We start from the raw sequence: 22,602 nt of genomic DNA, 5'->3' as shown, positions 1-22,602 counted from the left end.
AAATGAGGGATAAGGTGGTTTTGAAAGTTGAGCAAGTTTGAAGTCTTGATACCTGTAGCCAAGACCTCTTGCAAGACCAAAGACTTTATCTAAGTCATTCACTGGTTTATTTATTGCAGCCAAACAATCACAAATATGCTTGTATTTGCGCACATACTCTTCAACTGATAGAGATCCCTTTTTTAATGTTGCCAATCTGTCCATGAGATGTACCTCTTTTTCCTTAGTCATCGGAAGTAATTGATCCTCCAAAGATGACCAAATTTGTTGAGCATTTTCTACTCCAACGATTCCACTCATCACTTCTTCTGTCATCAGGCTTAACAACCAAGATGTTAACAGCCCATCATTGTTGATCCACATGGTGAAATCTTCGTTGCCAGCCTTTTCCCCATCAGACAATAATATTTCTTTTGCGGGTCTCTCAGCATCTGTAATATGGTGCAGAATGCCAAGGCTTCTGACCAAAGGGAGAACCTGTGAGCGCCACAACAAGAAGTTCGTGTTGTCTAGTTTAATGGACACAAGACTTGAGCATTGATGAAAAGACTGAATATTTAGACTTGGCTCTTTGATAAAGGATGAAGAGGTTATATTGCTAGTACTCATGGCTGGCTCTGATACCATGAAAGAAATTCTATGAAGAGTATAATTCTTGTTCTGTAATTTTAATGAATTTTACAGAGTTATTTATACAAAATAAAGACAAAGTAGCCGTTGAAAGGCTTAATAATATTAAAGGAAAAATAAGTAACTTCCTAAACTATTGCACAATATCTTTATAAAATAGGAATGAAATATTCCTACATGATATTGGCATTCAAGTGTAAAAATCGTGCTGGAGATATTCCTTGACAAATAGCTTTGACGTGAGCAAGCTGTGTGGAGTGATAAACCCTTTGTTGACTTGACCGTTGATGACTTTCCTTTTGGTAATCTTGGTCAGCTTGCTTAACAGTTGGTGAGTATAATGGTGGTCATATAAATCCTTTTTCATTTTTTTTTAATTGTTGTATGGAGAAAAAGAGAGAAAAGCAAAAATTGGGCTGTCGACTACATAACTCGCTGGGATATATGTACGTTAAGGAAAATTCTATGATACCGTGATCAAAATTACATATCAATACTGTGATAAATATAAATTTTGTAAATTACAAATAACACTATTAAATGAAATATAGAATAAGTAAATTAATATAAGAGTTGGTGTTTTAAAACTACAAACAAAAAAACTTATAAAAATAATATAAAACTTATAAATCAACATTAAACTTTGACCTATAAAATAGCTAATCTAATTTATTTAAGTAAAAAAAAAATCACTCATCAATTGAAAACAAAAATTTACATTGGAAACAATTAGAATAAGTTTTATTAAATTGGTTTAACTATAAATTCTATATCTCATGTTAGGAAATTTATAATTTTTTTTTCATTTTCTATCACAATATATGTTTATTATATAACTTAATTAGTAAAATTATTTTTTTTATGAGGATCAAGCCAAAAAAAAATAAAATAATTTTTTTAAAAATTTAAATTTGAGAATAAGTTTTATCTTAATAAAATTTCACATGCATCATCACATGTATTAGATAAATCCAAAATTATCATTATTTAATTTAGAAATAAAGACAATAAATATATAAGGTAATCGTTTTTATATTGAGTTTTTATTTTACATTTGCAAGTTTTTATTTTTTATTAACTTTTATATTATTTGTTTGTTTTATATTTCATTTACAAGTCTTCTATTTCATTTACATAATTTATATATTATTTGGCACTTAATTTTGGTTTATAGGATTTACGTTATATCTATAAGTTTATATTCATTTGTTTACCAATAATACATCATTCTACCATTCATATATTAATTAACTTATTTTACCTTCTATTTACAAGTCCCTTTTTTTTTACTTAATTCATGTTTTATTTTACACTTAATATTAATTTATAAGTTTTATGTTATATTAATAAGTTTTGTTTTATTTATCAATAATATATCAATTTACAACTCCTTTATTAATTTATTTATTTTACCTTTCATTTACTAGTTTTATGTTCCATTTGCACGATTTATATTTTATTTTGCACTTAATATTGATTTATAAGTTTTATGTTACATGTAAAAAAAAAAATATTTATCAGCAATACACAAATTTACCACTCCTAGTTAATTTATTTGTTATACCTTCTGTTTACAAGAGTTATGTTCTATTTACATAATTTATGTTTTGTCTTGTACTTAATGTTGATTTACAAGCTCTATGTTAAATTTGCATATCTATGTTTCATTTAAACAATTTATGTTTAACTACAATATTGATGTTTTGATTTTAATCACAACATTATAGAAAGACCCATAAGCTAAGTTAACTCTATTGATCTCCTATCAAATATCGTAAATGACATCAGAAGTCAAGTTTAGCTCCTATGGTAACGAGTGTGAGTAGTGAGTCTAAGGATGGAAAATATCCTGCCATATCTAAGATATTATTTATCCAAGTGTAAATTCATAATTATCCATGATGGATTCATCCATATCCATGTCTAGTTCAGATACTCTATATGGATATAGATTTTATCCATATAGATATGGATATCCATGGATGTCCATGGACATTAAATTTAAATTTTTAAATTTGAGAATTGTGTAACATATTAATATGGTAAAAACTAATTAACAATGTATTACATCAAGAAATACTTCTCATTTTTTTTATATTTCCTAAAATCATTAATTTTAAAATTTAATCAAAATTATTTTGTTTAAAAACACAATTCTAAAATAAAATTACAAGCATTAATGTTTTGGCCGGTTGCGCTATGGTGGGCAATAATAATGGTGGTCAACTAGTGACAAATCTCATACCATTTGTTGAAAATGTACTGAGGATCTGGTTGGTTAATAAGAAAATAGAGGAAAATGAGGAAGGATGAAGAAAAGCTTGAGCTAAAAACTAATTCATTACTTCAGAACTTGATTTCTATATTCTTTCTAATGACTAATATATATACTCGATTACATGCTAGAATCTATTATAAGATTCATCTAGAAACTTCACACACCACACACGGCTAGCAAACATAGATAACTAATTGACCACGTCAGCATAACTAAAGTTTACTAAGCTATTGATTGACTACAATGCTTATAGTGCTCTGCAATATATCAAGACTCTATATCACCATCATCATTACTAAACTCTCTAACATCCCCCTTCAAGCTAAATAAGTCTAGAAGAATATTTAGCTTGCACCTCAGATAATGAAATTGGCCATAATTAAGAGCTTTGGTAAGAATTTTAGCCGTTTGATCATTACTGGGAACAAAGTGAATGCTAAACTGCTTGGCTGCAACTTTTTCCTGTACAAAATGAATATCAAGTTCAACATGCCTTTTTTTTTTTTATGATACACTGGATTGTTGGCCAAGGCAATGGCACCTTAGTTGTCACACCAAAATAATAGGCATATTGGACAGCTTAAAATGCAACTCTAATAACAAAGCTTGTATCCACATGATTTCTGTAGTGGCGAAGGCTAAAGCTCGATATTTTGATTCAGTACTTGATCTAGAAACAACATGTTATTTTTTGGATATCCATGTCACTAGATTGTAACCAAGAAACAAAGCATAGACAACAACTGATTTTCTGCCATATCACAGGTCCAGTCAACATCTGTAAAACACTAAAGATCCATAGTACCATGCTGATAAAATTCCAATCCAAAATGAATGGTGCCTTTGAGATACCTTAGCAATCTCTTGCAAGCTTGCCAATGTTCTTCAGATGTATTAGAAAGGAATTGACTCAATTTATTCACAGGAAATGCAATCTCAGGTCGATGAAGAGTAATATACTGTAATGCCCCAACAATGCTTTTATATTGTGAAGCATTATTAATAGCAGACCCTGAATTCTTTGTAAGATGATGAGAAAGAGTCATAGAAGTGAAGCAAGGACTACAGTTAGCCATCTTATGCTTCGCTAACAAGTATGCAATGTACTTGGCTTGTGACAAATGTAGACTTTGAGTTGTTTTAGAAACCTGAATCCCCAGAAAGTAATTTAAATCCCCTAAGCCTGTAAGAGCAAATGTATGTTGCATGTTGGAGATAACTTGAAGTACTAAGGAAGAATTTGAGCCAGTGATTAGTATATCATCAACATATACCAGAACTAACAAAATATCAAAACCATGTCGTTTATAAAACAATGAAAAATATGATCTGCAATTAAGAAAATGCCACTGGTTTACCATAGAATATTTAAGTCTCTCAAATCAAGCTCTTGGAGCTTATTTGATACCATAAAGAGCTTTAGTAAGCTTACAAACATGATGTGGCTTGGCTGGATCAATAAAACCTTCTGGCTGAGTCATATACACTTCTTTTTTAAGAAAACCATTTAAAAAAGCATTATGTAGATCAATTTGTCTAATCATCCATTTTTGTATGCCAGCTATGCTAAGAACAATTCTAATTGTTGAAGCTTTCACAACAGGACTGAATGTCTCATTATAATCTACCCCTTGAGTTTAAGAAAAATCCTTTGGCTACAAGTCTAGCCTTTATATCTAGAGACACTGCCATCTGAATTATATTTAATCTTGAATACTCATTTGATGCCTATAATCTTGATAGGGGAAGAGGGTTGAACTAATATCTAGGTCTGATTTGCTTGTAAGGAGTTAAAAAAACTAATGTCTAGGTCTGATTTGCTTGTGAGAAGTTAAATTCTTCTTGCATAGTCTTATACCACTTTGGATCTGCTAACACTGAACTACAGAAGTGGGTTATGATAGAGTAGTAAGTAGAGCTGCTATATAGGATTTTTGTTTAAAAATCCCAGCCTTAGACCTGGTAATCATGTGATAACTAGAAGGTTGAGTTCAAGGAAAAATATGTGGTGGTGAGGGAATAAGTAAGGACTCATTAAAGTCAGTTTGAGAAAGTGGTAAAGGTAAAGACTCAGTCTGATCATTTAATGGAGATTAATGAAAAGAATGAGAAAATTGTGAATCAAGCAAAATAGTATAAGAAATAGAAGGAGTTACCTGAGAAGTGGAAGGAACTTGTGAACTATTTGTTGAGGAGGGCGTTAAGAAGACTCGTATTAGTGGAGTTAAAACAGCAGTTGTGGATTGCGAAACTAAGCTGGTTGAATCAAAAGAACTATGATAAACTAAAGAAAAATCAACCCCTTGCTAGTAACGAAAAGAAGTCTCTTCAAAGACAACATGATTAGACACATAAATTCTTCCTGAAGAGTGTAAGAATTGGTATCCTTTATGATGAGGACTCTATCCAATGAAAATACATCTTCTTATTCTAAATTCCAGCTTATGTCTGTTATATGGTCTCAAATAAAGAAAACAAAAGCAACCAAACACTCTTAACAAACTATAATAAGGTTTTTAATGAAAGAGCTTGAAATAAGGTGATTCGTTTTGAAGAACATGTGTTAGCAGCCTATTAATAAGATACATTGTTGTGTGGAATGCATTCCACCAAAAAGTGAGAGGAAGTTTAACTTGAGCTAGTAAAGTGAGTCCAATATCAACTATATGTCTATGTTTCTTTTCAACTCTACCATTTTGGTGATAAATGTGAGGGTATGGATGTCTGAAATGTATCCCAGAAGATAAGAGCAGAGAAGAAAAAGATATGAACTCTCCCCCCCCCCCCCCCCAATCAGTTTGTACTATCTTTATTTTTCTATTTACATGTTGTTCTATGAAAGTCTTAAAGGTTGTAAATACCCTCAAGGCATCTGATTTAGCTGTTAAGGGAAAAATCCAAGTAAACCTGTTGTAATCATCTAAAGTAGACAAATAATAGAAATAACCTTGAGTGGATGCAGTAGAAGATGGCCCCCAAACATCAGCATACAAAAGCTATAAAAGTTTAGTTGTTTTTATGTTGAAAGAGTTAAAATATTGAAGATGACTTTTTCCATACTGACATGTATCACAAAAGCTAAGTATTGAGATTTTATTTATATCAGCAAATTGATTACAAGATTTCAAAACACATTTAAGTGTATGAACAGCTGGATGTCCTAGCCTTTTGTGAAGCAAATCTACATTATTGGAACTAGAAGACACTGTGAAAGCAGCAGGAGTACAACACTAATTGTTTATTTTGAAATGATCATAAGAAAAACAAACAGACATAGCAGGACCAAACAGACAAGCAAAACGAGACATTGGTTTGTTTTGAGCTAAGTAAGAAAAGAAGGCTGAATTTAAACTTTGAGATGAGGAAGATAGGCTGACTTTATTAGATGCTGCTTAAACTTAATACAAGCCTTTGTGAGCCACCCCTTTAACTAGAGTAATCCATGTGTTCCTGGCCTTGATATACTAAACATTATCAACAAATTCAACAAGAACATTGTTATCAATTAATAATTTAGACACACTAAGCAAATTTTTAGTTATGTGAGGAACATGAAGAACATGATGCAGTACTAGATGTTCATGAGTATAAGTATCAAACAAAACAGATCTAGTGTGTGTGATTTGTAGGCCTTTGTCATCACCAAAAAGCAATCTCCTAAACCAATATAACCATGAGAGTTAAGTAATATACCTGAGTTGTTGGTGCCATAAGCTGAGGCACCACTGTCTATATACCAGAAATGATCTTCTATAACTTCAGGTGAAGGAAGATTAAGAGCAGAAGGGTTAGCAAACCTTGCTGAAATGTCAGAAACACCATTCTGGCAATTAAAAGCTGCTAGTGGAGAGATTGAAGAACTAGCTCCAGGATGAGAAAACATAGAAGTAGATCCATAAAGGATTTAAATCTGGATATACCAAATTTCCTTGAAAATCATAACCTCTTGTGCCAAACTGTCCATTAAAACCTCTACCAAATCCAATAAAGGATCTAAGCACAAAACCTCTGCTATAGCCATAAGTTGGCCTATAATTTCCTCTACCTCCTCTACCATAGAATGTTTTAGGCACAAAAGCTGGATTAAACATGCTTTTGCATTTATGTGCTCTATGTCCTGGCATAAAACAAATCTGACAGACTATTGATTCAAAATTACTTTCACTGTTATTAGGTTGTCCTGGATTTGTCACATCTCTATTAAAACCTTTTTGATTACCAAAATTATTCTTATATTAACCTTGATTTTCTTGAGCAAAATTTACAGTCAGATTATGTACAACATCAGAATTAAGCTTGCTTCTTTTTTTTTTCTGTTCAATCCTCATCTCATGACTCAATAATAAATCATACAAGTCATCTAAATTCATACTTTCACCTCTAGCTAACAAGCTCGTAACAAGTGAATCATACTCCTAAGATTCTAATCCTATCATTATGTATATAACTAGATCCATAAGCTCAACAAGTTTCCCATCGAGAGTATCAGCTAACCTTTTCATTTTAGCAAAATATGCACTCAAAGTCATTGAACCTTTTTTAGCAATTTATAATTGCATTTTAATTGGCATAATTCGAGCTTGAGTTTGAGAAACGAACATATAAGTTAATGAATCGCACAACTCTTGTGATAAAGCACAGCGAATGACTGAAGATAAAAGACTCTCTTGAATTGAGGACATCATCCAACTGAGTAATATCTGATATGTTCTGATCCATGTTGAGAATGCAAGATTATCAATTCTTGATCCAGATCCATCATTTGATCAGCCAGTTGCACCTGTATTTTGATAGAGATATTGATCTGGACATTTGTTTTCTCTAGGATAAAACCTTATGTTAAGACTTTTAAGCCTAAATCACAACAAGACTCACGAATCTTGATGAGTAGAAACACCAAGAACACAAACGAATCAAGAAAGCCAGAACAAAGAAGCTATACCAGAAACAAAACAAAGACACAGACCAACAAATTTAGAAGGAAAATTTACTCATTATTATTGATCAAGAACTAACCCAATCACAAGTGATTTACAGAAGATTATGCACAGATCACAATGGAACAGATTCTATGCAAAATGATGAACAAATGAAGACGATATTAGCACTATATCAGGCACCACTCGTTAGCCTCTGTTTTATATCAGTGTGTTGGGTTCGTTATAACAGATTATAACGAATCCATGCCACGTCAGCAGAAAGTATCAAATAGACCCCATCAACTGAAGTCAATCTGCACAACAGCTCTCTACCTTTCCAGTTTCTTCATTTAGGTCCACATACACATATCTTCACACCTTCTAGTCCATTGCCTTTGATTGATGTGAGAACTTGAGTTCTCCAGACAATGAAATTATTTGATCAAATTTTATTGGTGTGACGAAGTTATAGGAGTTCATATTTTGATTTTGATTATTAGAAAGCTCTGATACCATGTTGAAAATGTATTGAGGATATGTTTGGTTAATAAGAAAATATAGGAAAATGAATAAGGATGAAGAAAAGCTTGAGCTAAAAACTAATTCATTACTTCAGAACTTGATTTCTATATTTTTTCTAATGACTAATATATATACTCGATTACATGCTAGAATCTATTATAAGATTCATCTAGAAACTTATCACACTACACACGGCTAACAAAGATAGAATCTTATAACTAACTGACTACGTCAACATAACTAAAGTTTACAAAGATACTGACTGACTACAATGATTATCATGCTCTGCAATACATCAAGACTCTATATCACCATCATCATTACTAAACTCTCTAACATTGAACTCAAAATTTTTTATCCATGCAATGATATAGATTTCATCATCAAATACTAAATGTGGCGGCTCGAATGCCACCGAAAATGGTGGCGGCAACTTGACTCCACCTTCTAAGCAATTCAATGAAGTGCAGCACCGCCTAAATCAACATCATTGACGTTCGAAGTGTTTGATCGACATTACGGTATCCAGCACCATATGGTCGTTTGATGCCGGTGTTATGTATCCACCACAATTTTTTGTGGCACTTGTGCCATCAGTATTTTGTTTTGACTAACAAGTTTATGAGTTTAGAAGTAATAACTGATTTTGATATCTTTTCGATCATCCGCCAAACTTCTTCTTCTCTCAGGGGTAAAAAATTTTGCACATTGCTAACTAGATGAATGGCCATATTTTTCTTGTCTTTCTTCAATACTCATTGTAGGGTGAAAGTGCCATTTTGCCAAATCTTTAAGCAATTGTAAGATAGCTTCTATTGTGCTAGTAGGGTGTGGCCTAGTACAAAATTGAAGGTCATGGGTTCTTAATATCTCTTTATCCATTGTTGCTAAGGTAACTGTTAAAGTCATGGCTGGCACCGCCCATTTAAATGAGCGGTGCCATGCCATTCAACATGGCCCGCCATTCTTGGTGGTGCCGTGTTGACTTATTAAAAAAAAACCAAAATTTTAGCTATATAAAGAGGGCTTCCCACCCTCATTTTGGCATCCCATTGAGAGAGAAGCAATTCAACATTTTAGAGAGAGAGTTTAGAGAGCTTGAAACTATAAGCTCTTGTTATAGTGATTTGAGAGATTAGGTGTATTGGGTAATGAGATAAAATACCACAATACTTGTAACTCCTTTTCACTAATAAAATATTTTCCTTCTGTCTTCGCCCGTGGACGTAGGCTAAAAGCCTAATCATGTAATTTCTAGTGTTATTTGTATGATTTTGTGTCTCATTATTTCTAAATTTCACTTTAGTTGTGTGTCTGTTTCACCCATCAATTTCCCAACAATAACCACTAGGGTTGGACAAAACCAAGATGAATAAGAGGGCCATATTTTTTAGATAGTTACCAAAATGACACGAGACTTTGAGAAATAAAACTGGTGTAAGTTGATGATAAAGGGGAGCCCTAACGAAATTGAAAACAACTTTTAGTTTTTTTTTAAAAACGAATTGTTAACAATCTACAGATATATATACTCTCTGAAACCTAATGGGATTCTAGATACATGTAGTAAAACACTAAAACTCTAGATACAGGTACGTAAAATCTACTTTTTTCTTTTGATGTTTTTACCCTAGATACATGAGTTCGAAAAATAGTTGACGTAGCGATCGTACTAGTGAACGTTGAAAAAATGAGCAGAAAATGATAAAATTAGACATAAAGGAGTTTTATCGTTTTTCGTTTATATAATTACATTTATTCGTTTATAGGTTGGGAGAACGACTTTCGAGTTACTAATAAAGGTCTTTGTCATGTGACTTACCAAGCAAATAACTTATTAAAATGGCAATTATTGATCACTTAATTTAACTAGTCGAGCTTCGTGGTGATGCAGGAAGCTGGTCGTCAAGCTGATCTCATAGGCTGAGTACAATCGAAGAAAATGAATAATATTATTAGAGGTTATTTCTGTACGTGTATATATATTTTTGTCATTAGAGAGAACAATAGATGAAATATATATATATATATATAAGCTTAGAATATTATTCACATAGACATCATTATTCGTTACACATAACTAAGAAAACAAAGCCTTGTCCATCCAAGGAGGTGCCTTAACTAATTTACATACTCATGGTCCTTAGCCAGAAGGAAAAGATAATTCTTCTTATGCACCGCAATTCCGGGCAGAACGTCAAAGTCCAAGTCTTGGTTCTTCATTCCAGGCGGCATTTCCCAATCAAATTTGTAAAGAAGATTGGCAAGTGCAAGTTCCACATTTGCAGTTCCCAAATGCATTCCAGGACAGATTCTTCTGCCGGCACCAAATGGTATAAGCTCAAAGTTTTGCCCTTTAAAGTCAATAGAACGATCAATAAATCTCTCAGGATTAAATTCCTCAGGATTTTCCCAAGCTTCGGGATCTCTTCCTATCGCCCATGCATTTACGTAAACGAGTGTTTTAGCTGGAATTTCATACCCGTCTATTGTGCACTTTTCGATTGTTTCTTTGGGGACTAGTAAGGGAACTGGCGGTTGCAATCTCATAGTCTCTTTCACTACAGCTTTTTGATAATGTAGTTCTTGAACATCATCTTCATCTACAAAGCTTTTTTTGCCGCCAACCAAAGATCTAATTTCTTCTTGAACCTTTTTCATTACTCTAGGATGCTTCATTAGGTAGGTCATGACCCAAACCAGAGTCGCAGCGCTCGTATCTGTTCCAGCAACGAATATGTTCTGCAAAGCAAACAACATATATATTTGTGTGTGTGTATAAATATGTATATGTATATATATAAATTATTTAAAGCAACAAAATTATATTAGATTAGTTATACAGGTAACTATTTATAATAGACTTTTTGTTAATTACGTACCATGAGCACTGCTTTGATGTGATCCAAAGTTAGGTCAACTTTGAATCCATGATCTTTTCGAATTTGAAGTAAAACATCAACTAAATCCTCCTGCCGCACCTTTGCTTTTGTTCTTTTTGGATCTAAATGCTCGTCGATGAGTTCTTGATAGAATCTATCAGATTCTTGGAAGTTATTTTCCAGGCGACGAATCATTCCTGTGAGTTTATCAATCCAGCCCATAAAAGGAAAATAATCCGTAACGAAAAAGCCTATAGACAAGGCTTGAATTTCATTAAGCAGTGTATGGAATCTGCTTCTTTCAGTTATTGTTTCACTTTCATCACCAGACCTCTTGCCAAAACCAAGTCTACAAATGATATTGCAAGAAAGAGACATCATTATCTCACTTAAGTTGACTTGTTTAGAAGCAGCAGCTGATTTTGATATGGATTCAATCATTCTTGAAACTTCATCTTCTCTAATAGGTCGAAAATTTTGTGCTCTATTAGAGTTAAAGAGATGAATGACACATATTTTTCTAATCTCTCTCCAATACTCACCATAGGGTGAAAATACCACGTCCAAGCCATTATAAGATAGCTTTTGTGTCGCTACCAGAGCTGGCCTACTAGAGAATTGAAGATCATGGCTTTTTAAAGTCTCTTTAGCCATTTTTGCTGAGGAAACAACTAGGGTTGGCACAAAACCCAGACGCAATGACATGAGAGGGCCATATTTTTTAGATAGTTCCCAAAATGACACATGAGGCTTCGAGACGTCAAACTGGTGTAAGTTACCTATAAAGGGAAGACCCTGGGGGCCTGGTGGTAATTTAATCTTTTTCTGATGATAAGTGTTTACGGAAAACAAGAAGAGGCAGATTGGGAGAGAAAGAAGGATGATGATGACAAGTAAATCCATTATTGCTTATGCTCCCTACTGCAATGACTGAACCTCGATCTATAAATAAGGAAACAAAATGCAGTTTAGTAACATCATTAGAGGACTCTCTTTGTATTTTGTGCTCTTGTCAAGTCCTTATCTTGTGATTTTGCTTAAGGAAACAGATTTGACAACTTTCATAAAAGTCAACAATGATAAAAATTTCCATAATGAAATTTCGTTTTCAGCAGATCATGTATACCAATTCTTGCGAGTTTTGTAGAACGAAACTTATCAGAATCCTAGGTGTGATAACGTTGGTAAAAAGTCAGCAACAATCAAAATTTCAATAATAAAATTTCTTTTTTAGCTATTTACCAATTCTTGTGAGTTCTACAAAACGAAAAAGATTCGATAACTTTGATTATAAGTCAACAAGAATTGATTAAATGGCTCTACAAAAGAGGTTTAGATACATATCCCGAGAAAAAAATCTATGAAATAGATAATTTTATTGAAAAAACGTTGATTAGATTATTGAGATTACAACCCTACTTATGTTAGACTATAATCAATCCTAACCACCTCCCCCTCTCCCCCCCCAACACCACAAACAAAAAAATCCAATTAATTAAAAAAATAGGTAATTTAATTCTTTTTACAATTTTTTTTTGGACATACATGAGTTTCCACGAAAATTAATATATTCTCTTTTTATTTCCATTTTATTTTTAGGGTTAAATTGGTAATTTATTTTTTTAATTAATTTCAAAAAAAGAAATATTACTATAAGAGGGTAATATTGTAAAAGCCAATAAAAAGAAACAAAAAGTAATGATGGTGGAAATGTCCCGATGTATTTTTAAAAATACATAGACTAAACAAGCACTAACGTCAAAATATAAGGATTAAAGCAGTTTTTACCCTATAAAATTATATATATTTTTATAATACTAGATAGAGAACAAAAATAATTGTTTCCCAATCTCATCTTGATCTCAAATGAAAACTAGTGGTAAAAAGTCACTATCTTCTACAATAGTGTCTTTTTTTAAATTAAAAAAAAAAAGGTAAACCTGGTGAGTACAAGGGAAGCTTTATTTATTAAAAAGGTTAGGGGGATATAATAAGCCTTAATCATTATGCAGTGCATAATGCTAATAAAAAAAATGCGCTAGAGCATTACAATAAAATCAAAGAAATGCGTGATAAAGCCAACACACAAAGCTTACAAGAATTAATGAAACCTATAAACAGGGAGACTATTATTTTATAATACTGCCATGTCATATGGCACATTATCCTTTTATTAGATCACTAAGGTCATCCTATAAAAATAATGATTAATTTATTGAGGAAACAGAAACTTCAAGATTGATAAAAGATAGAAAAATACAAGTTTTTGAATGTTTGAAATTTTATAGACAAAAGTCTCAATAAAAAAACTAAGATTTTATGGTCCTTCTATACTAATTCTAAATAACTTGAATTTTACAAAAATTATTAAATAAACTTGGATATTATTATATAATAAAATTCTACTAACAGAAATAAGGAAACAAAATAAATAGTACTCAAATCCAACTCTTGAGATAGCAAGCTTCTTCCTTGAGATCTTATCAATTTTTTGACTAAATTCATAACTAAGCTAGCTTTCGGATATGAATAGAAGAGTTAGGCTCATCAAAAGCAAGATAATGACAAAGATTTTTACAATTTTTCTTTCATCAATTTCTTTAAATTTCATGAATGTTTCGTGGTACTAATGATGTAAAAGTTCTTCTTATCCTACTACCACAATGAAAGCTGTGTTCCAAGTTTTTCAAACTACACCTATAATAAATAAAATTAAAGAGTCAAGTCAAGGCTTGGGTCACGTAATCAAGTAATTTTTAAATGGTTACGTAAATTGGTAATAACTGATAAACAATTTTTTTTTTAACTGCCGATATTTGTTATTTACGCAAATATATATGTTTTGCGCGGCTGATTTAGGAACCCCTGCAAAGTGGTGGCAAGGAATCAATAATCTAAGTTTCAAATTTCCGCAGCAAAACACATTTTCTTTTTTTTTTAATTGATTATAAATATAATCAATAATCTACAGAATACAAGAACGAAACTTCTTCTCTCTCTCTACAACTCTCTTTCTCTACTCGATGACCTCTGTTAATTAGTCATGATGATATTTACAAACACAAGCATAGAAAAACAACACAAAAATCAAAGTAAATGTAGGCACACAATAATTGGAGTATTTGTTTTAAACTTATTGTCATGTTTTTCCCTAAAAGATACAATAAAGTAACATTTTTTTAATATAAAATTTATTTATTTATCGTTTATTTTAAGCATCCATTAAATGACCTAATATATAAAGTATATAATTTATATATTGAGCATATAATGTCAATATTAGAATATATAAATGATAATTTTTTTATGAATTAAAGATTGTTCACAGTAATTATTAAAATAGATATTTCGTTGTGTAATTCTATATCTTTTCTATTTTTTTTTATGATGATTTTATCTTGATCGCGGAAGTAGAGATTCCAAGTTAATTCAATGCCAATATAATGGTTATATAAATGATTCCAACAATGAGACCTAACGATCATTTCCTTTGACATCCTTATGAAAAAAACCTCTATTCCAATCTGAAATATTTAAAAGCTAAAGTTTTCATAAAATGTACAGTGAGGACCATTATCTAATAAATCATGTTCATACATACAAATACAAGCAGAGAAAAACAAAATAAATAAATAAATGTGAGCACACAATAGTTGAAGTATTTATTTTAAACTTATTGTTATGTTAGTCCCTAAAGGCATGCAATAAAGTAACATTTTTTCAATATAATAAAATTTATTTATTCATTGTTTATTTTAAACATACATTATAAATGTGGACCATTAACGAATAAGTCATGTTCATGCTTACACAAGCATGGAAATAAATAAATGTGAGCACACAATAATTGGAGTATTTATTTTAAATTTATTGTTGTGTTGTCCCTAAAAGCATGCAATAAAATAATATTTTTTATTATAATAATATTTATTTATTCATTATTTATTTTGAACAAACATTATTAGACCTAATTTATAAAGTATGTAATTTATTTATTGAGCATATATTGTCAATCTTGTAAGATATAAATCACAAGTTCTTTATGAATAAAACATTGTTCACATGTCATTAATGAAATGGACATTTCATCATTTACGTAATTTTGTATCTTTTCTATTTCTCTAGTGCCTAATTTATCTTGCTCACTGAAGTGAAGATTTAAAGTAGAAAAGTTAGTTTGTTGTCAATATAATGGTCATATATATGATGCCAACAATGAAACTTAACAATCATTCCCTTTAGCATCCTTATAGAAAACCTCAATAATAAACTGAAAGATCTAGAAACTCAAGTGTTCATAAAATATGGAGTGAGGACCATTAACGAATAAGTCGTGTTCACACTTACCAACTCAAGCATAGAAGCACAAGCACAAATATTGAAATAAATGTGAGCACAGATTAGAGATCTATGAGGACTTCTCTTTAATATCTGTAACCGCTGCTTGAAATCGCTTTAGCGCTGCAACTATTTGCTACTTTCTTGAAATCCCATCTTCAGTGGCACATCAATCTTCAAACCCGACTAATCATTGCATCATTTCAAACCAACTTATGTAACCAAGAAGAGGAAGATCAATTCAAACCCGCTAACTAATATTATGTTTGTGTCGAATTGACAGGTCTTGTCACAAATTTTCACCCGACAAGCTAGGGGCCTATTTGATATAAGTAAATAAAATCTTTCTTTCCACAAGAAATTGGGGTAAAATCGATTATCCCGATGTTATTACCCCAATTTATAAATCTTGATTTTCATATTAAACCATTCAAAGTACATTTAAAAAATAAAATAAAGTAAAATAAAACCATACATAGTACAAAAAGGAGGGAGAGTTTATTGTTTATTATTATTTTTGAAATAATTTATTGAAGCCCACCTGCTTCTTTCTTTGTCAAGGATTAGTTTATTATTTTGGGATAAATACTCATGTAATCCATATATTTTGAGCTAAGTATATACAAAAAATGTTTTAAGACATCTTTACTGTTAAATATATTTCACTTATATCTTTACTCTCTTTTATTTTACAATAATATCCTTAGAACAGTGTTATTGGGGATATTAATGAAAATAAAAAAGTAATTTATCAAATTAACCTTAAATGTAAAATAAGAATTTGCATAAATTTTATAATTATTATTTTACTTTTAGAATTAATTTGGTAAAGTAATTTTTTATAAAATAATTATGAATAAGATTGTTATAAGGATATCATACATTACTTTTAAGTTGGCTAATATTAAGTTATTTTTAAATAATTATTAGTAAGTTTATTGCACAAGTATAAAAAATACTATTTCTTTGATCACTACAAGGAAAATGAAATTTTATAATAAAACTTTTAGTTACTAAAGATAAAAAATTATTCTCCTTATATTCTTTACGATGCAAAAATAAATATCATATGTCAATCCCAAAAGTACGTCAATTAGGTTCTAGCGACCAAAATTATTTTCATCATGTAAATTGTATATTTTTGTGATTTAACTGTTACCCCAAATTTAAGTTAAATGCATCATAAATTGTATTGAAATTTGTCAATTTAGAGGTTTAAAAATGTCATCAGTGACTCTATATCTTTGTCGTTGAAGTTTACGTATTGCAACAATATATTATTGTCTCTAGTTATTGTAATTTGTGACAATCTTTATAGATACATTTCGTAATTAATTTAGTCTCAAGTTTGTTTTAAAACCAACGTATTTTTTTATTTCGCAACTAATTACATTGTATTGAAAAAGTTTAGGTGACTAATCTCTCTCATCATTAAAAGAAAGCATTTACGATTACAATATTTAGTCATATAAATTAAAATCTTATGACAAAAAAAATTGTATCAAAAAAATGTTATTCTATGACTATTTATTTGCTGCAAAGTATTAGAGTAATATAATCTCATATGAATTTATTTATTATTTCACGATTTTTTATATCGTACTAAAAAAGTTCAAGTAAATAGTTTTGCTCCTTGTGACAAGCCGTTATTCGCAGCTGGAGCATGTAGTCATAAATCCAACAATTAATGACAAAAGAACTTCAAGTGAAAAATGTTATTAACATAAGTATAATTCATCACAAAGAAATCAAAAATATAAAAAGTATAAAAATCAATAATCTAAAAATAACATTCCATTATAAAAGAAAAACAAAACTAACATTACACGGAGGAAAATCGTTGCTGGTGTCATGAACGCTTCAACTTCGTTAAGTTTGTTCTTGTTCCTTAGTTTGCTGAGACATACTGCAGTAAATGATGACTTCGAACACTTGTCATTTGCTTCACAAAATTAAAGAATTTTCCCAGAATTGAAAAGTAAAATCATCTCTAACAAAGTTTGAAAAATTTCTCCAAACTCACTAACTTGGCTTCAATTTCCTTCACCGATTATATTCTTTGTTTTTCTTCTATTAGTTTCTCTTAGGTATTTTATCAACCAATTGATCTGCATAAAAATATTAAAAGAATGGAACATAGAATTTCGATTCCTAATTTCGCCAAACACCCAAAAAAAAAAAAATCTGAATTTCACTTAATCTAATCACAACTAAAGTAATCAAAATTAAATTAACTGAGTTGAAAATGCATACCATCTTCTCATTGTTATCAACCTGCACTTGGTGCAGGTCTGTTAATCTCTATATACACATAAGCCACTCACAGTCACTTGGTGAATTTCTCAAAAAGCAAATATGGCAGTGATACTCAAAGACATTTTCCGAATAACTGCTTCCAAATTGGTGACCAATAAGATCCAAATCTTCACAAAAAGAAGTATCAAAACTGCTACTTCTGATGTTCAAATCATTTCCATCGAAGCAATCAAAGCTTCATCTCCTACACCGAAACAACTCAGAGCCTATAAACTTTCATTGCCTGCTCAATTGTGTTCTAAACTTTACATGCCCATTGTTTCCTTCTACTCAGCCAATTGCAAACACCAAGATTTCCGGAAAAATTCCGATTTGTTGAAGCAATCTCTCGCAAAAACGTTAACCCATTGATAGCTTTTTAGTCGACTGTAATGATCATGGGGCTGCATTTATTGAAGCTAATGTTGGCTGTCATATATCAAAGTTTCTTCAACCGCCAGATAGGGAGCTGCTACAACAATTAATCCCACCTTGTCCCCAATTATCGAATTTAGAGATTTCTGAAAGAGCACTTTTGGCTGTCCAAGTAAACTTGCTCAGCAGTGGTGAAATGGCAATTGGTGTTTTTTTCCGAGTGGAGTGGCCGATGGTTCAGCAATCTTCGACTTGATGAAAACGTGGGGTGCTCGTGGGGTGATTAATGATAATGATAATATTTGCAATAACAATTTAGTTTTAGATTGCACCTTTGTTTCCACCGGTAAAGTTTTCGCAGCAGTATCAAATCCCAAGCCCACAATCTTCCCGCAATATTGTGTTCGAAAGATTATTGTTTGATGGCAAGAAGATAGCACATCTAAAGGAGAAGGTGAATAAAGAATTAGTGGGTAATAATTTTGATGACGGGTTACAAGCAACGGGTTTCGGGGTTGTTTCAGCACTTACTTGGGGTGCCTTCATTGCTGTAGCTCGTGAAAGAAAGAGGGAAATTGATAAGAAGTTGTATTATTATGCAGTGTATTATACTATGAATTTGCGTAACAAGATGAATCCACCAATATTTAGTACAAGAAGTGGTAAAACCAAAGAGAAGGGGAAGAGATGTGATGAATAGTATTGAGTATTTAGGTTTCATTAAGGATTTGTATGAAGCATGGGAAGATTCAAGGTCATTTCCTTTAATAGTGTGGTTGGATTGCCTTATTATGAAGTTGATTTTGGTTGGGGGAAGCCTGTTTGGTTTAGTCTCGGGCCCTTATCGTTTCCTGATCTTGCTATTTTGACAAACTCAAGTGACGGTGAAGGAATAGAATCATAGGCGGTAATGTCTAAGGAGGACACGGACAAATTTGAACCAGAAACTAGCATCATGGCTTATGCTTCCCCTAACCCCAGCATATTTATAAGGAAATAGGCAGCTAATTGTCTTTCTCTTGCTTTGAATAAAAAGAATTGTCTTCTAATTAGAATAATAATATGCTTACAAAATTGAGATTATTGTACAATGACTGTATCTTATTATTATCATACTTCTTTTTAAATAAAATCATGTTATGTATGCACACTTTTGATCAATGAAAAACCAACAGTCATATGATATACGGGGAAGACTGGAGGAGGAGAAGAAAAGGTGAAAAAAAAAATGTACATAATGCCTTTTGTTTTTAATCATATGTTTTGGTACCAAGGCACAACTATTGTATCATATTTTGCCATCAAATTTTATTAAAAAATCCACGTAAATAGTTGTGTTGGACAAGTATATATATATATAAAATGTAAGTTAATTCTGAATATGCGATATAAAATGTATGTGATGTCGTGTTGTCCGTGTTGCCAATTAGAGGAAGTTTCAGCGGCCCAGGGAGGGACTTATTAGGGTTTGGAGATTTGAATACAATTTTGAAGAAGAAGATCAGACGGAGACAAAAGGATAGGATGAAAAGAAATTGGAGCTCCATCTTGAAGAGGAGAAATTGGGCCATCGACTTCAAAACTTACTGTGATATATGTAAGCTAAATTGATTTTATTGATCTCTTATCACGTCTATGGTATTGACACACATAATAGAATTTTACGCATACAGAATATCTAAAGTTCTAAACTTTTCAAAAGGCATTCAAATGTACAAATAAGAGAGTGAACTAACTATAATTTAATAAATAGCCTTTTCTTACTATTATAGGCTTTGACTATACTAAACCCCCGAAATTTAGTTTAAAATCTTATAATGATTTAATAATAAAAAGAAAAATGAGTATACATTGTTGGGACCATCTAAGGTCATGCACGAGACCTTATTACCAGACATGATCTATTTATCCATCATTTTCCATTCTGATTGGCTTTTGAAAAGTCCAAGAGTTTCATAATATTATCTTTCAATTTTAGTTTAAAAGGTCCAAGAGTTTCATATCATAATCTTTCAAGTTTTAATTTGAAATCTACCGATTATGCTATCAAAATAAGTCAACTAAAAAAGTGCCAACATTTTGATGGCATGTTCAAATCGAACTATTCTGGTTGAAAGTTTGATGGTTCAAGCAGCACTCTCATTGCGTTGTGCATATTAAAAAATTTCTAAGGGAGAAAGATAATTAGATATGTTTCTCACATGTACTACTTGGATCCTATTATTTAATTATTCATTACCGTCCTAATGTTATAACTGAGGAAAGAGGATAGCAACACCCTCTTAGATTGAAGAAATGGTCACCGAGACCCTCTTCTTTTCATAAATGATTATGCAGATCCATTTTTAAGATATATGCACTATTTAGAAATTGTCATTCAAACCTTTTTTAGACACACAAACTCTTTTCTTTTTTTATTTTCCTTTTTGGGTCTCTTTTTTTTTTTTTTTTCCTTTTTGGGTTTAAAATAACCACGGATTCGCATAGAATCTTAAGGTTTGTCAAGAAAGAAAATTTGTGTGTCCCAAAAGTTATCTATGTAACCATTTCTAAAAATATAAGAGTTTATGTGACTATTAGACCAAACTATGAGAGTGTTGATATCCTTCTTCCAAAATTTAATAAACAAGAAAAATAAGATTTTTTATTCTTTTTGTATTATAACCTTATTGTCACTCAAATATATAATATTCATGGTATTGAATTTTATGTCATTTTTATACTGACCTTAGTGTCACTAAAATATAATATGTAAGTCGATGATATTGCTATTGATATACAGAAGTTAACTAGCATTGACTTTAATTTAGTCGTCCCTAGTTTCAAGAGGATGGCTTTGTCCATGTTAACAACTCATATATTTTAAGTGAGAGTTTTCAAATTAAAAAGTTCAAAAGTTGCATATGTAATTAAAAAACACTAGAGTTATTTAAAAAATAATATAATAAAGGGTTCCAAACTTAAAATCATACATGATGATAAGTTATTCGCAATTAAATCTGCATATACAATCTTTGTCTTTAGACCAACAAGAGTTTAGTCTATTAGTACATAGCGTTGTTAGATAGAATAAGGCTATTGCTTGAGAGACTGAAGTGACAAGCATTGACTTAAATTCTAGTAATAAATCCTAACTATGTACGTAGCATTACTCATAATTATGAATTTCTTTAGTTTATGTATTTCATCAATTGATTATTCCGGGCAAACAAATTAGTTTAAAATACTTTAATTCCTCTTACAATAGTGAACATAGTGTGCTTGATTTTATCTTTTTACAGCCAATGCCATAAATGGAATTCTCACTAAAAAAGGTTAGGTACAGAAAGAAGATAAGCATTTAAAATTTAGATTTTGAAATATCTGAATATTAGATATCAAAATTAATTATCATTAATGGCAATATATTATTAAGCTGTAATCCGATGCAAACAACACCATCTTATTTTCTATGAGCCATGGGACAGAGCAATGAACTTTGGCCAAATGAACCAATCACATTATTCCCAATGAACAATGTAAATTAATTAAATAATGTTATAAAATGCTATTTACTTATAGGTTTTGAAGGAATGAGAAACCTCACCCTCTAAATACCGATCCTTCTTTTGTTATTACTTGAACTTTTGTGACTGTCAATGCAAAATGTATTAAAAACCGATCCAGCTATGCGTAAGAGGCTAATTAGTCGTATTCTTAAACTTACCTTGCGAAATTTATTTACTCATTTTTATTTTACTTGAATCAATTTGTATGGTGTTCTACCATACCTTCCGACGGAGCATCGCCGCCATATCTTTTTCTCAAATTTAATTTAATGGAGAAAATCTGAGAAATGGAATCTTCAAATCACATATTTATGATATTACACTTTGAAATTCAATATAAAATCAAATTCGTTGTCACCTATTCTCTTCAGAAAGCAAAGAAAAAATGCTCTTTACTTGCTCCAACTTTTCTCTAGAGTACTCGAAATTCTAGCAAAAGATTTACAAAATAGATATGGTATTACAACTGCTGTCGTTTGCTCTGCCAAATTTTACATTTATCAGTAAGGATAAGTGTGCATTACTTAGAGCAAAAAATACATTGATGTTTAAAAAACATTCCAACGTTGAGAGAAGCAATCATTTATTTGAGTACTCATAATACCATCAACGGATCAGCGATTTACCAGACTTACAAGCTACAACCCATGCTGTGGAATCCCTCTATGGGGTTGATGCTTGGTTTCTTCTACCACGTTTCCTTTCATGTAGTGACTTTTGTTTAAGCCTATAGCTCACTACTGAAGTTTTGTAGGGCAATGGTGCTCGAATGCTGAATGATTCTCTTCAATGATGACCATGCCCTTGGAAACGAT

General features: G+C 31.3%; 1 protein-coding gene and 1 pseudogene across 1 annotated transcript; one reads left to right on the top strand and one right to left on the bottom strand.

Moving 5' to 3' along the window:
* Positions 1-10,470: 10,470 nt before the first annotated feature.
* On the bottom strand, positions 10,471-12,134 carry LOC18037886 (cytochrome P450 71A1). The gene is made up of 2 exons (XM_006427876.1): positions 11,232-12,134; positions 10,471-11,091 (listed from the first exon to the last, which is right to left on the bottom strand). The coding sequence occupies exons 1-2, from the start codon at positions 12,132-12,134 to the stop codon at positions 10,471-10,473; spliced, it is 1,524 nt and encodes a 507-aa protein (XP_006427939.1).
* Positions 12,135-17,924: 5,790 nt separating this feature from the next.
* On the top strand, positions 17,925-19,239 carry LOC18037150 (annotated as a pseudogene).
* The last annotated feature ends 3,363 nt before the right edge of the window (positions 19,240-22,602 follow it).

This window comes from Citrus clementina, unplaced genomic scaffold, assembly GCF_000493195.1.
Source record: "Citrus clementina cultivar Clemenules unplaced genomic scaffold, Citrus_clementina_v1.0 scaffold_7, whole genome shotgun sequence".
In the NCBI taxonomy this organism is placed as follows: domain Eukaryota; kingdom Viridiplantae; phylum Streptophyta; class Magnoliopsida; order Sapindales; family Rutaceae; genus Citrus; species Citrus x clementina.
Note: the sequence above shows the minus strand (reverse complement) of the source record. Positions and strands in the feature narration are given on the sequence as shown.